The 13,052-nt window shown below is 49.2% G+C and overlaps 1 protein-coding gene across 14 annotated transcripts in view; it reads right to left on the reverse strand.

Moving 5' to 3' along the window:
- ARHGEF9 (Cdc42 guanine nucleotide exchange factor 9) overlaps positions 1 to 13,052 on the reverse strand; it is a 192,959-nt gene that overhangs the window by 72,812 nt on the left and 107,095 nt on the right. For 3 of the 14 annotated variants that reach the window (XM_033072399.2, XM_033072396.2, XM_033072398.2), the window contains exon 2: positions 10,367 to 10,491. The exons of 10 other annotated variants lie outside the window; for them this stretch is intronic. In XM_033072399.2, the coding sequence (XP_032928290.1) occupies positions 10,367 to 10,465 (99 nt within the window). In that variant the 5' untranslated portion in view covers positions 10,466 to 10,491. Of the gene's footprint in view, positions 1 to 10,366; positions 10,492 to 13,052 lie in introns of those variants that run through there. One more of the 14 variants, XM_033072395.2, reaches the window with a different exon arrangement.

Here is a 13,052-nt window from a genome sequence, read left to right on the forward strand (position 1 = left end):
GATACAAATATTAAAGAGAAAAGCAATGGAATTAAAAGGCATCTCTCCCCATGTACCTATTCCAGCAGCACTCCAGAGCTCCACGGTTCCAGCTGCAAACTCAGCTCCATTCCTGCCATAACAAAATCATCTCCACAGCATAATTAGTGTGCTCATGTTAAAATGGGTACAAATGCAGGGAAAGAGGCATCCAAATATGATTTGTTTTTCAAGACAACATGATGTTTTCCCTGGCTAATAGATTCGATTCATTAAGGAATAACAAGAGCCAAGCAGCACTTGCAGCAAGCCTTGCTGCTTTTAGCAGCGAATTACCCATCCCCAGATTGGTTTTAACATTCTTCTTTTTCACCTGCTATGACTTGACAACCTTTTTTAGTCTAACTTGCCTACACATGGCTAACAAAATAGCTCTGCTTAAAATGCTACCTATTCCCAATTTCCTTAATGGCTCCATTAAATCCCCTGGCACTGCTCTGCTCCAGGACTGGATGACTTCCACATCCACACAGAATTTTCAAGATAGTTGGATAGTTTATGTGAGCAGGTATTTGCACTAGGATTTGCAACACTCTCTCAGGGCAAACATCTGAGTTGTCTGAAGGGGTTTTGAATGAATAATTTCCTGTGTTATCCACCTTCCTCTAGAAATAAGGCTCCATCTGTTCATGGAACAGTTCCCTTCTCTGAGCGAGGCGGGATGAAGGTCACGCAAGGGAAAGAGAAATCTGCACATCCCCAACGCCCTCCAACGAAACACAAGGCAAGTACCTGGCCAAGGTCATTAAGCAGTCAGGGGAAGAAATACAGCTGTCAGGTTAAGGGGAGTGAGTAATCACCCAGTGCATCATTGCTGCGACAAGCACCCCAGGACACGGGCTGGAGTCACAACATGTCCTGTGCAATTCATCACTAATCACCACGTGCTACACACAAGTCAAATGGCAGCTCCAAAGGTGAACCAAAATGTTACTTCTAGAACACCTAAGCTTAAAAAAAAACAACTCAAAGCTGAAAAAAACCTCACCTCTCCAGTGTGAGGGGAAAGGCAAATGGAGTGTGTGTAAAATCCCCAGAGCCTCTGCTGGCTCTGGCAGCAGCAGGGCCCATGTGAAGCTCATCCCTGGCTGTGCTGATGTGGAAGATGTGTCCCCTCCCTGGCCTGTCCCCCTGCCAGAGCTTTCCATGAGAACAGCAGGGCTCAGCTCATCCCCCCTGCTCCCTGTGCAGAGCTCCTGCCTGGGCTGGGCTCTCTCCTCCCTGCCTGTCTGGGATAACCACTGCCAGTAAACTGGTCACTCCTAGCAGCTGGACAGCCCTCGAGCCAGGAGCACTCACAGTCCCAGAGTTAAACCACTAAGGCTGGAAAATAACTCTGAGATCATAAAATCCAACCTTTGACCAGATGCCAACACACCACGTGCCAGGAAGAGCAGCTTAAACCCAAATCCTGCTCTGGCTTCAGTTCAGAAATGGTCCAGGAGCCTCACGGACACCTGGGCTCCTACTCTGAAGAAAAGCAACCAACTTCCCTCTCAGTCAGATCCTCAAAGCTCCTCAACCTCCCCTCTGTGGAAAGGTGGCTCCAGGAGCAGCACTGGGATGGCAGTGGCAGCTCCTGGATGGAGCTGAGGCGCTCCTGGGCTGGAGCAGGGTGGATGTGATCCATCCCCAGCAGTGCCCAAACAGGACTGGGAAAGGCTGGGACTTCCCTGCAATCCTCCTGCAGCCAGCTGAGCACAGCCAGCCTCGTGTGAGGCTTTGTCACCAAAGTCCCTGGGAACACCTGGGAGCCCACTCTCATCCAGCACCTCGGGTTCTTCCTTCAAGGAACACACAGCCCTGGTGGCTGATGGACAATTCCAGTGCTGCTTTCCATTTTTAGAGCAGAACTGGAGTGAGGCAGGAATGGCAGCCCAGGAGGTTGGCACACAAAGGTACAGAAAGATTTGAGAGCACACAGAGCTTGGGGCTGCATTGAAAGGTGCCCAAATGGAGCTGTCAAGGCTGAGTCCAAGGAATTCCCATCCAAGGATCCACTCAGGCTCAGCCTCAGCTCTTCCATATATTATTTGCCTGGCAAGCAGTCCACACTCAATTACATCCAGTATATAATTATTATTCCTTTCAGACATAGGTTTTCCCAACTCAGAACATGGAAAGAATGCCTTAAAGGATTGGTACTTCTAGGATAGAAATATCCAGAAAAGAGACCAAATAACAAAGGTGGGAAATTCTGACCCAAAGGGAAATCTCCAGCTCTTCTCAGTGTTATTTTTTTTCCCAGCTAAAAGCAGAAGTTGAGTGTGTGAGCTTCCCTCAGATGTTCCATGTGCTGGGCAGGTCTTACCAACCACACTATGGATGGGACAAGGATGCAAAGGGATCCACCCAGGGAATTCACAGGGATTTTGCAATGCAGTACCACAGGAGATTGCATTAACTGATAGTGAAACATGCTCAGACCTCTGAAATAAAACTTTAGCTACTTCTTTTGACTAATAGCTGAAAATCAGAGCATGCACCCTCACTGCTCTGCAGCTCATTTCATTCCTCTATCACTGGAGCAGCTTCCAAATATTCCCAAGGCTATGCCCACTATCTAATGCACCATCATTAAGAACTGATTCTGCTCTTTAAGGCATCCAAGGTGTTCTCTTCAGGAAAGTGCTTGCTAAGTACCCTCCTGAAGACATCTGTAAGGAATTTTTACTACTGGCCTAGATATTTACTCCACCTGGAAGAATTAAGTGGCTCTAAGGAGCTTTTAGTTGAAGTAAATCCTCATTTAAACAAGCCCCAGGAAAATGGACAGGGAGTTCCAATTGCCTCATTTGCTTTTGTTTTATGACCCACTCAGAAGAAAAGAAACTGGGAAGATGGGATGTGATTGTGTCTCCCAGTTTCTGTTGCTACTCTGTACCTCACTGCTCAGTGCTCTTCTCTCCTCCAGCACTGCCATGGAAACAATAAATTATCCCAAATTTGCACCACCATTTCTATGGTCAGTGTTGATCAGGGAAGGAGCTGCCTTCCTGAACTGCCCAGCTGGGGCAGCCAGGGTGTGTGTCCAAAAGGAAGAACTATGGAAAAGAGCTGGCACTGGAGAAATGGGGCCAACTGGGCAAGTGCCTCCATGGTCAGGTATGATGGAAAAAAATCCCTTCTCCTTCCTATTCCATCTGGAATAGCTGGAGTCAGGGAGAACCTGGGCACCTCAAAAGCATGGAGAGATTTTTCCTTGGGTTTATGTTGCCTGGGTTGTTTCCTGGCTCTGATCTGCATTTCCCAGAGCTGGCACAGGTGGGAGAGGCTGTCCCAGGTCTGCTGTTACCCCACAGGAGATGGGATCATTTCCACACTAACATGATGGAAAAAAGGATAATTTCCCCTCCAGTTCAGCTGCAGTCTTTGATAACCTGGATCACAGTCTGAGTCTGCTGTCACACAGGTTTAGGATCCTGTGATGCAGCACAAAGCCATAAAAAACAAGTGCAAAATACCAAAGCCAACATTTGTTGTGGTCTTTGATACCTTTCCATCTCCACTGCAGTGTGGAAGAGGTGATGCCCTTCCCTGACATTCTGTGCTGATATCAAACAGGTAAACCTTGGGAATGCATCTGAGAACTGAGAAACAGCTGATAAACAGGAAACAAACTCATTCCAACCCTATATTCAACGAGAGAGATGCTCCCAGGGCAAGGAATCACAGGAGCAGCAGTGCCAGGGAGTCAGAGAGGAGCCAGGAATGCACTGAAATGAGAGCAAGATCCATGGAGGCTGCAACATTCCCTCCTCCATAGCTTGTTCTGCACCAAGCAACTCATTCCAGACAGATATCAACAGCGTGGGAGGCACTCAGAGAAAAAGCAACAAATTTTATCAGAGGTTCTGGAAGGATTAATACCCAGGAAAAGATTAAACCCGTTAAAAGCTCAGCTAAACTCCCATTTCAGAGGCTGCTAACACAGCTTCAATAGCTGCAGAGAGGTATTAGTTATGTATAATGGGGAGAGCTGGGAGGCTGAAATGGAGAAAGGCTCCATTTTAACCATCTGAAAGGAAAACACCAACAAAGGATTTCTAACAGAGGATCAAGGTGAGAAATGAAGGCATTTTCCCAAGGCAGTGCAGGAAGGCTGGAGGGAGCAGAGCCAGGGGAGAGCCCCTCTCTGCACCAGGAACCAGAACTCTCCAGACCAGGAGAGCTTTGGGTCCCCTGCCCCAGCAGCCACAGCCTCCTTACTGGAAGGAAAACAGTGCTGCCAAAAACTTGGGGCAATTCCTTCAAATTCTTCCACACTTTTTCCTGTGGCTGTTTGGGTGTCCAGCCTCACCTTCTCCACCCTTCTGGGAACTCACTTGTCCCAAAAGGTATCCAGTACTTGGAGACATCCTCTTTCTCTCCTTAAAAAGGCAAAAATAATCCCATCTCTGTTATTTATTACACTCCTTGGAAATGCAGCTCCTCAAACTACTTTTAATAACTCAAATCACCAGGCAGTAAATCCAGAGGACATTTGTCCATGTTTCAAAGCACTTTAGTGCCCAAAATAGCCTTAATTAAGTTAGAATACATATAGATATATATAAATACTACAGAAGTGTCTGCACTAACATTAGTGCCAGCTTAGAGCATTGTTGCACTGGTCAAAGCCCCCGGGGTCACTCAGAGGAAGAACTGGGAATATTTTTTGCACTTAGAGCTGGAGGAATTAAAATCCAGATTAGGTGCTGGTATCAGGCTTTGGCACAGGTGTATCAGGGAGCAGCAGCTATTGAGAGAAATGGAAGATTTTCCTGGATGCAGCATTCCTGTTTCACAGGGGCAACCAAGGAAAGAGAAAATAACTGCACCTTCTTTGCTGTGAGCTCTGGACACTGAACACATTTTGCAGGAGCTCCTGTGTCCATCCAAAGCTGCTGTCTCAGGTGTGCACAGGCTGGGGGCACCTGGCTACCAAAGGGGATCTGTGCACACTGGCACCTGGCACAGGTACCTAAGGACACACTTCCCAGGGGAGCACAGATATCCCAAGGAAAGGCACAACCTTGCAGTGCCCAGATGGGACAGGCTGAGGTCTCATGGCAGAAACTCCTCCAGTGGGGAGAGGAGGATTCCTCAGAGCAGCTCGGGATGGCAGCACCGTCCCCACTCAGTCCCTGCTCTGCAGCCAGGGACATGCCCCACAGCAGCCAAATCCATCACCAACCAGCCAAAACCAAAGCTGCTCTTGCTGATGACACCCCAAAATCTCCTGTGGTAGCCCCAGAGTAACAACCACTCCATCCTGGAGCCACAGCCCCAGGGAAACCCCTCGGCTCTCTGCCTGCAAATATCTGAACCCCCCAGTGCCAACAGCTGAGACTCCAGGACCTCTGAGTGCTGAAGGCTTGGAAATCTCATTAAAGAGCCCTAAAGCACAGTCATCATCTCCTCAGGCTCCTTTTGGCTGCAGGTAATTGCTGCAGGCACAACAGGACCAGTGGTGGGATCACAAATCTCCACCAAACTCTGTTAGGTCGTGGCCATCACCACGCAGGAGCTGCTGAGCCACAGCGCCAGCTAATTAAAACTGCAGGAGGGGAGCACTCAGCAAGTCTGAGGACAATTATCCAAGGAAGAATTTCACCAGGACACTGTGACTTAACCCAGTGCTTTGTGCACCAAGTGCTGAAGGAGTTTAATTGTCACTGCTGATGGGAACACGCTCTGACTCATCCCCAGCTCACAGGGGCTGCTTTTCCACTCCTGATTTACTTCAAGGCCACCACTCCACCACCAGGACCACACTGGGAAGGGCAAATTTCCTCTGCTGGATCCATGGTTTCCACCTGGGCCCATCTCTAACAGCTCCAGGGGAAACTGGAGTGAGCCAGCACGAGGGGCTGGAATTTGGGAGGAGTCCTCAGGAACTGGAGGTTTCTTCCTGACATAAAATAATGTAGTCTTTAAATGTGCATTTTCTGATTCTTTCAAGCATTTAACTTCTAAATTTGACTTGGGCTTTATTTAATCCTTTAACCACCAAAAAAACCTCGAGTTAAAATGTCATAACAGGGAAAAAAAAAGAACAAAAAAGAGTAAGTGCTTGAGTTATGCTCTTAGACATTTGTCAGGATAATTTTATTCCTTCCTAAACACAAACCCTTTCCAAATGGTGAGCAAGGTTTCAGTTTGAAAGCTGCAAGGTCAGGGTAACACAGGTTTGTGTTCAAAGCAGAGCAAGTTCCCATTTGGAGTGGCCATTCCCAACTCTTCCTCCCATATCAACCCTGTCAAATTAATTCATCAGCAAGGACAGACTTTTATTTTTTTTTCCCCTGGCTACTGTGCGTTAATTAGCGCAAGGGTTGCCATGGGAACGCAGCAACACTCGTTAGTACCACAGAATTCACCATGCTGGCAAGGAACGTGGGCAAGAGGCAACAACCAGAGCTGGGGACGTGCTGCAGCCACCCTGCTCCTCTGATGGAGGCTCTGATGTCTCTCTGCTCTGTGCAAGTTGGAAAAACTCCTAAAACCCTGGATGTTGCAAGGATCTGAGGTGATGGCTTTAAGCTGAAGGAGAGTGGATTTAAAGGGAATATTGGGAAATATTGTTCCCTGTGAGGATGGGCAGGCCCTGGCACAGGTGTCCAGAGAAGCTGTGGCTGCCTCTGGATCCCTGGAAGTGCCCAAGGCCAGGTCAGAGCAGCCTGGGACAGGGGAAGGTGTCCCAAGGGGTGGCACTAGAAGGGCTTTAAGGTCCTTTCCAACCCAAATCCTTCTGTGACATCAGGACCAGTTACTGTGAGGATGAGTCTGAGCACAAGCTCAATTTTCCTGATGTTTCAACAAATACAATTCAGGACCCTGGCAAAATCAAAGTGAAGCAAAACAGATTAAGCTGTAAGGAAAAAAGCTCAGGCATGTGCCCAGCCCCAGGCACTCACTGCAAATAATTATCAATAAACCTTGTGGAGCTTAAAGCCTGTGGCACAAAGTGCTGTCAGCAGCAGGGAGAGCCATGGCAGTGACCAGGCTGCTCTGGAGGGATCTCCACTCCCAAGCTTCTGTACTTGTGGATTTGCAGCCCTGGGACACCCCAAGGGAGGTTTCTCCATCATCACACTCCTGCCTGGTGCTCAGATCCTCCTCCTAAGAGCCTGCATTTTGCTGGGATCATCCCACTGCAGTGTGCTCAGCAGCTCTGTGCTCAGAGCAGTCACAGAGCAGCTCCTCCTCCATCAGCAGCCAGCCAGGCTCTGTGCTCCCCTTCAGACACATCCTCCATCCCCCATCCTGTCCCTGTCCAGCTCAAACACACTCCTGTGCAATGCTGCCCTTCAGTCTGCCCCAGTGTGAGCCAGGCTGCACCAGTGTCTGCTACAGCGCATTCACCTCTCCTGGAAATGCATTTTCTAATCCATCCCTGGATCTCACCTTGCTTCTTGCTGGGCTGATCCCCTGCTGGAGGCCAGGCTTTGTCCTGGGAGCTGCAGCAGGCACTGCTGTCCCTGGGAGCCTCCCACTGCTGCCCTGTCCTGCTCACACCTGCTGGCTGCTTCTCTGGAACCCTGGGAATATTCCACATCCTCCTCTGCAGGAAAATCCAAGGCTTCCCCCACCTCTCTGAACAGTCCACTTCCACTATCTGGGGAAAATTAGACCCAAATCTCAGCACTGTAATAAGGAAAGTATTTCAGAAGCAGAACAAGATGCCAGCTTCCTCCAGCCAACAAAACCTGAAATAAAGCAGGGATTTGCCTGCTCTTTGCTGAGCCAGCTCCTGAGGAATGGGAGGCCAGGTGCTCACCAGCAGGTCAAGGCAGATTTCTCTCTCCTCCACTTGCTGGAAGAGAAAGAATTTTGGCTTTTCCATCCAGCAGAGAGCCCAGGCAGAGCCCACCCTGCACCTACAAATGCTTCACTAGGAAGAAGGAGCCAGATATGACATTTTAAATCATTTTTCCCATTCTCTGCAGAAGGATCCACATGGCTTGTGTCAAATCCTACAGAAGGAACAGCCCTGAACACGTCCCTGCAGAAGGTGTGGTGGCTTCCCACATAATCCCACCTCCAAACACCTCCTCCTACTCCAGGACTGCTTCCCACTCAGATCCTCCTCTCTCACACCTCAGCAGCAGCCAGTGCCACAGCTCAGCACATCTGTGCAATGAGAACCAACCCACACACCTCTGGATTTGAAGTGAAAGAAAAGTGATGTTCAGGTTCACCAGAGCAAGTTATGTGGGCAAACCCAGCTTCTTCAGGAGTATCCACATAAAGAAAATTTGATTTCACCAAGCCATTAAAGAAATCAAGCTGAAAAGATGCCCTCTGCCAAGTTTCAAATCATTTTTTAGAAATCCACCCGCAGGAGTTTTTCTCATCTTGAATAAATAGTCATTTTTGCATCTAAGGGAAGAGGAAAACATTTTCTATACTTTCAAACCTTCTCTGGCATCTCCATCAAGCTCAAATCCCTCCTCAAAATACCCTCCAAACTCTGGGGAAAAACATTTGTGCCTTGTGCTAAAAGCTCCAGAAACTTTCCTTTGCAGGCTGATGTTTCTGCAGTGACTCGCTTTCCTCTTACATAATTCAAGGGCCCAAAAAAGACACAAACAGTGAGGAACAGAAATGCTAAACCAAGGCTGCTCTCCAAAGCCCAACTGAATGGGAAACCTGAAACAAGAGAGACTCAGCTTCTGGAAAAACAACTTTTTGACAGCACAGAGCATCTCCCACACCCCCGTGCCTGCTGCTCTACCTCAGGTCAGAGGGACTCAGAGTTTTTATGTCGCCCAGTCCAAGTGGAGAGAGCCCTCCTCAAACCAAGGCCACTAATTATATTAATGAAGGCTTAAGGTCAGTACATCCCCATCAAGCCCAAATTGCTGTTTCCTGAATTATCAGGTCTCCGTCCAGTTTCAAGCAAGATGGGAATCCAGAAAGCACCAGAGCAGCTGGGAAATCAGAGTCAGTATGCTAAATCCAGTAGATTTAAGTTTTGGGTTTTAGGAGAGTGAATGAGATCAGGATTGGGTCTTCTTGTGCCAGGGTAGGGTTGGGTTACCTACTCCTGCAGGATTCCTGGTAAAGGGAAGAACAACAAAGGAGATCAAGAATTAAGGGCAAAGAAGAAAGTAGACAGGTCATCCAAACTTGCAACAAGCTATGAGTGTATTTGGATAATTCTCAGGCATTTTGTGAGTATCCAGGCAAAAAAAAAAAATCCAGGAGAAAATAATAAACATGCAGACAGCCCCAGGGGCCACAGCCATGCACTACCAACCCTGTACATGCAGAGGTGCAGGTACAGCCCACACACAATAGTGCCATTATCCAACTCCAGCTGCTCCAGGCTGCAATTCCTTATACAGAGTGGGGTTTATGGACTTTCTATTTGCTACAGAGAGAACCCAAAAATTCCTGTAAATGCTCAGTGGGTGTGGGTGTGTGGCTCTGCCTCTCAGGGGTCAGTAACACCCTGCTCTGACACACTCCCCTGTGTCTCATCGTGGAGCTCTAACCCAGATGGAGCTGCTGTGACTGAGGCCAGGACCTGCCCAAGGAAGGGCTGGGGAAAGGCAGGCCGAGGTTAAAGCACAGGAACACGATGTGAGGAGCTGCAGGGCCAGCACTGGTGGCTCACCAGTTCAGATCAAGGGACCTGACACAGCACAGCTGCTCAGGGTCCTCAGCACAGGATCTGCCTGCCAAGAGGAATCTGTTCCCTGCTGTAACCCACTGAGCAGCTGAGGAGTGCTGCTGTGTGCAGGCTCCTGCAGCTCTGGAACACATGGAAATGTAGGAAGCTCTGGGACTGCCAATCCCCACGAGTGATTCTTGCTCTGGTGTCTAACCTGGAAACTCTGAATGCCACCAAAACTAAGCAGCTCAAGGAGACAAGTGACATGCTTGGGGAGGGAGCACTGAAAAGCACAGCAGAACCAGCCACATGCCCAAAACCGTTCCCTGCAGCTCTGCCTCAACCACTACTGCTGGTTCAGTGCCTCTCAGAGCTATTGAATGTGCAAACATCCTGGGTAAGAGATGAAACACTCTCAGATCCTTCTCTCCAGGAGATAATGCCTTCCATGAGGTCAGACTGGATGTCCTGCCAGTCACTGCCCCCTCCAAGCCCCTCATGTGGGCCTGCACAGCTGTGAGCCCCCCGAACTCCATGTGTGCCACCAGCCCAGGCTCTCCCTGATCTCCCCTCTCTGCTCTCTGCTCTTCCTACACCTTCTCTCCACAGCTCTCATCTGAGCACTGCCTGGCACTGGCAGCTGCAATGCTCCAGCTCTCAGAGCTTCCATGGGCCAGGCACATTTCTCCTGATGCATGCAAACGATGCCAGCGTGCAGGAACTTGCTTCAGACAGAGCCGGGAGTTTGCAGTGCGAGGCTGCTCTGGAAATGTCACTGTGCAGGATCCGAAGGGGCCTCCACCACCTCCTCATTGCCAAGGCCATCAAGGTGTGTGCAAGGCTTCCTCCACCTGGGTGAAAACACTCACAGAGTCATCCATCATCCATCATCCATCCATTATCCATCATCCACCCATCCATCCTTCCATCATCCATCATCCATCCATCCATCCATCATCCATCCATCCATCATCCATCCATCCATCCTCCATCCATCATCCATCCATTATCCATCCATCATCCACCCATCCATCCATCCATCATCCATCCATCCATCATCCATCCATCCATCCATCATCCATCCATCCATCATCCATCCATTATCCATCCATCATCCATCCATCCATCCATCCATCCCTCCATCCATCATCCATCCATCCATCCATCATCCATCCATCCATCCATCATCCATCCATCCATCATCCATCCATCCATCATCCATCCATCCATCATCCATCCATCATCCATCCATCATCCATCCATCATCCATCCATCCATCCATCATCCATCCATCCATCATCCATCCATCCATCCATCCATCATCCATCCATCCATCATCCATCCATCCATCATCCATCCATCATCCATCCATCATCCATCCATCATCCATCCATCCATCCATGCATCCATCCATCCTCCATCCATCCATCAATCCATCCATCATCCATCCATCCATCCCTCCATCCCTCCCTCAGATCCTCCAGGCTCACAGAGAACATCCCAGCCATGAGGCAGCAGCACTGTTCCCATGTCTGGCCTCCTTCAGGGCTGCAGAGCATCACTTATTTATACTTTCAACCCACAAATCCACCAAACTTCTCCTGTAAGTTGCTGCAGGTGCACAGCTCAGCACATCACAGATGTATGAGCTGCTACCAAGCCTGCATTTTCAGCTTCTCATCCCAAATTCCTTGCTTCAACCAGCACAGAAAGTCCATTTCTCCAGCACCTTGGATTTTTAACAGAAATTATATTCAACACAATACACCCTTCTCCCATACCCTCCTAACTTGTTTTTTCCCTACTGCAAACCCAGCACAGCAGGGCTGGCAGGCACAGAGTGAGCCTAAGAATTTGAAAGAAAAACACAAAAACTGAAGAAAACCTCAAGAAAAATGAAACTGAAAACTGGGTTCCCCCAGCTGGACAACAAGGAAAGCACCTGGTGTCCATGGGAAAAGCTGTCATGGCCCTGCAATTCCCTCCTGCAGTGCCCCAGGCAGTTTTTAAATCACTGTTACCTCAACCATCCTCTTTATATTTGTAGGAGGGAGATTTCTCGGTGTTATTTTTAAACTGGAGCACCTTACAGATGCCAACCTTTGCAGACCAGCTGGCAGCTGGGATGGTGCCTGTGGGGAAGGCACCGGAGCCCTGGGGATGCTCGGCCTCCTGGGGCACAGCTCTGCATGAAAAGGAGCTTTCCTTGCTCTCCTCCACTCCCCATCCTCAGTGCTAGAAAGAATTCCAGACTCACAGGGACCCAAGGGACATTCTGCAGAGAAAAACGTGGGCAGCTGATACATTGGGGTAATTCTGGAACTGAAAGCTGGAGGGACTTTCCTTTGTTCAGGCTTTTTTGAGTGGTTTTTTAGTGTCCTGCGTGAAATTCTCTTTCTTTCAGTGGTGCCTCTGGAAAATTAGCAGCAGAGATTTGCTTTGTAAGCTCCTGTCTGCATTAATTTGCAAACACTGATAGAAGATTTTTTGTGTCTGTGTGTGCCTTGGCTCTGGAGGACCACGAGTGGGATGAAGGTCCCACAACAGCAATTCCTCACTCAGCTTCCATTCACTGCTGGGGAATTTGGCACAGAATACACTGAGGGCACAAAGAAAGGGTGCACACCCCTCCAAAACCTCTGTGCCATCCAGACCCACCCTCAGAGCTGTGCTGCTGACAGAAGGGACATCACCTCCCCCTGCAGCAGCCACAGACACCAGCCACGAGCCTGGCCAGGGGAACAGAGCCTCACGAATTGTTAAACCCAGAGGAAAGCACGCTCAAATCCAGAGTAAATCCAGCTCAAAACCAGCTGAGAGAAGGACAAGGTGTTGAGGTGGATGGTAAACCAGTCAAAAATGTTGTTGTTGTGGTGGCTGTGGTGAGCATCAGGCCAGGCTGAGAGGGAGGAACAGCAGCCTGGCCAGGGCTCCCTGCAATCTTAGATTGATCTTTCCCATTTTCCATCAGCACAGGATCTCACAGTGTGCAGCACTGTGGAAGAGCAATTCACCTCAGAGCAGCTCACCACACTCAGTCCCCTCTCCCCCAGACAACCTGGCCAGCAGGTTTTCCTTGGCTGGTCAAGTTTTAATAAACATCCTTTAATCCCTGCTTCCAAAGCAAAGCTCAGCTCCCCGGGCCAAGCTGGGATTGTCACAGTGACTCCAGAGCACGAGGATAATTCCCACAGCCTGTGCTCATAGATGAGTTCAGCAATAAAAAAGGAAGAGACTGGGGCTTGCAGCAGCACCAGCATCCATCCCTTCCCTTCCTGGCAGATACACTCCTCCAGGAAAGCTTCAGGCTTCAGCCCAAGCCACTCTTTTGTCTTCCAAACCTGGGCCCCCAGGATCATGGATGTCAGGAGGGGATGGTATCTTACTGACAGATAAGGTGAGCAGTTTCTGC

The sequence above is a fragment of the Catharus ustulatus genome, chromosome 14 (genome assembly GCF_009819885.2).
Source record: "Catharus ustulatus isolate bCatUst1 chromosome 14, bCatUst1.pri.v2, whole genome shotgun sequence".
In the NCBI taxonomy this organism is placed as follows: domain Eukaryota; kingdom Metazoa; phylum Chordata; class Aves; order Passeriformes; family Turdidae; genus Catharus; species Catharus ustulatus.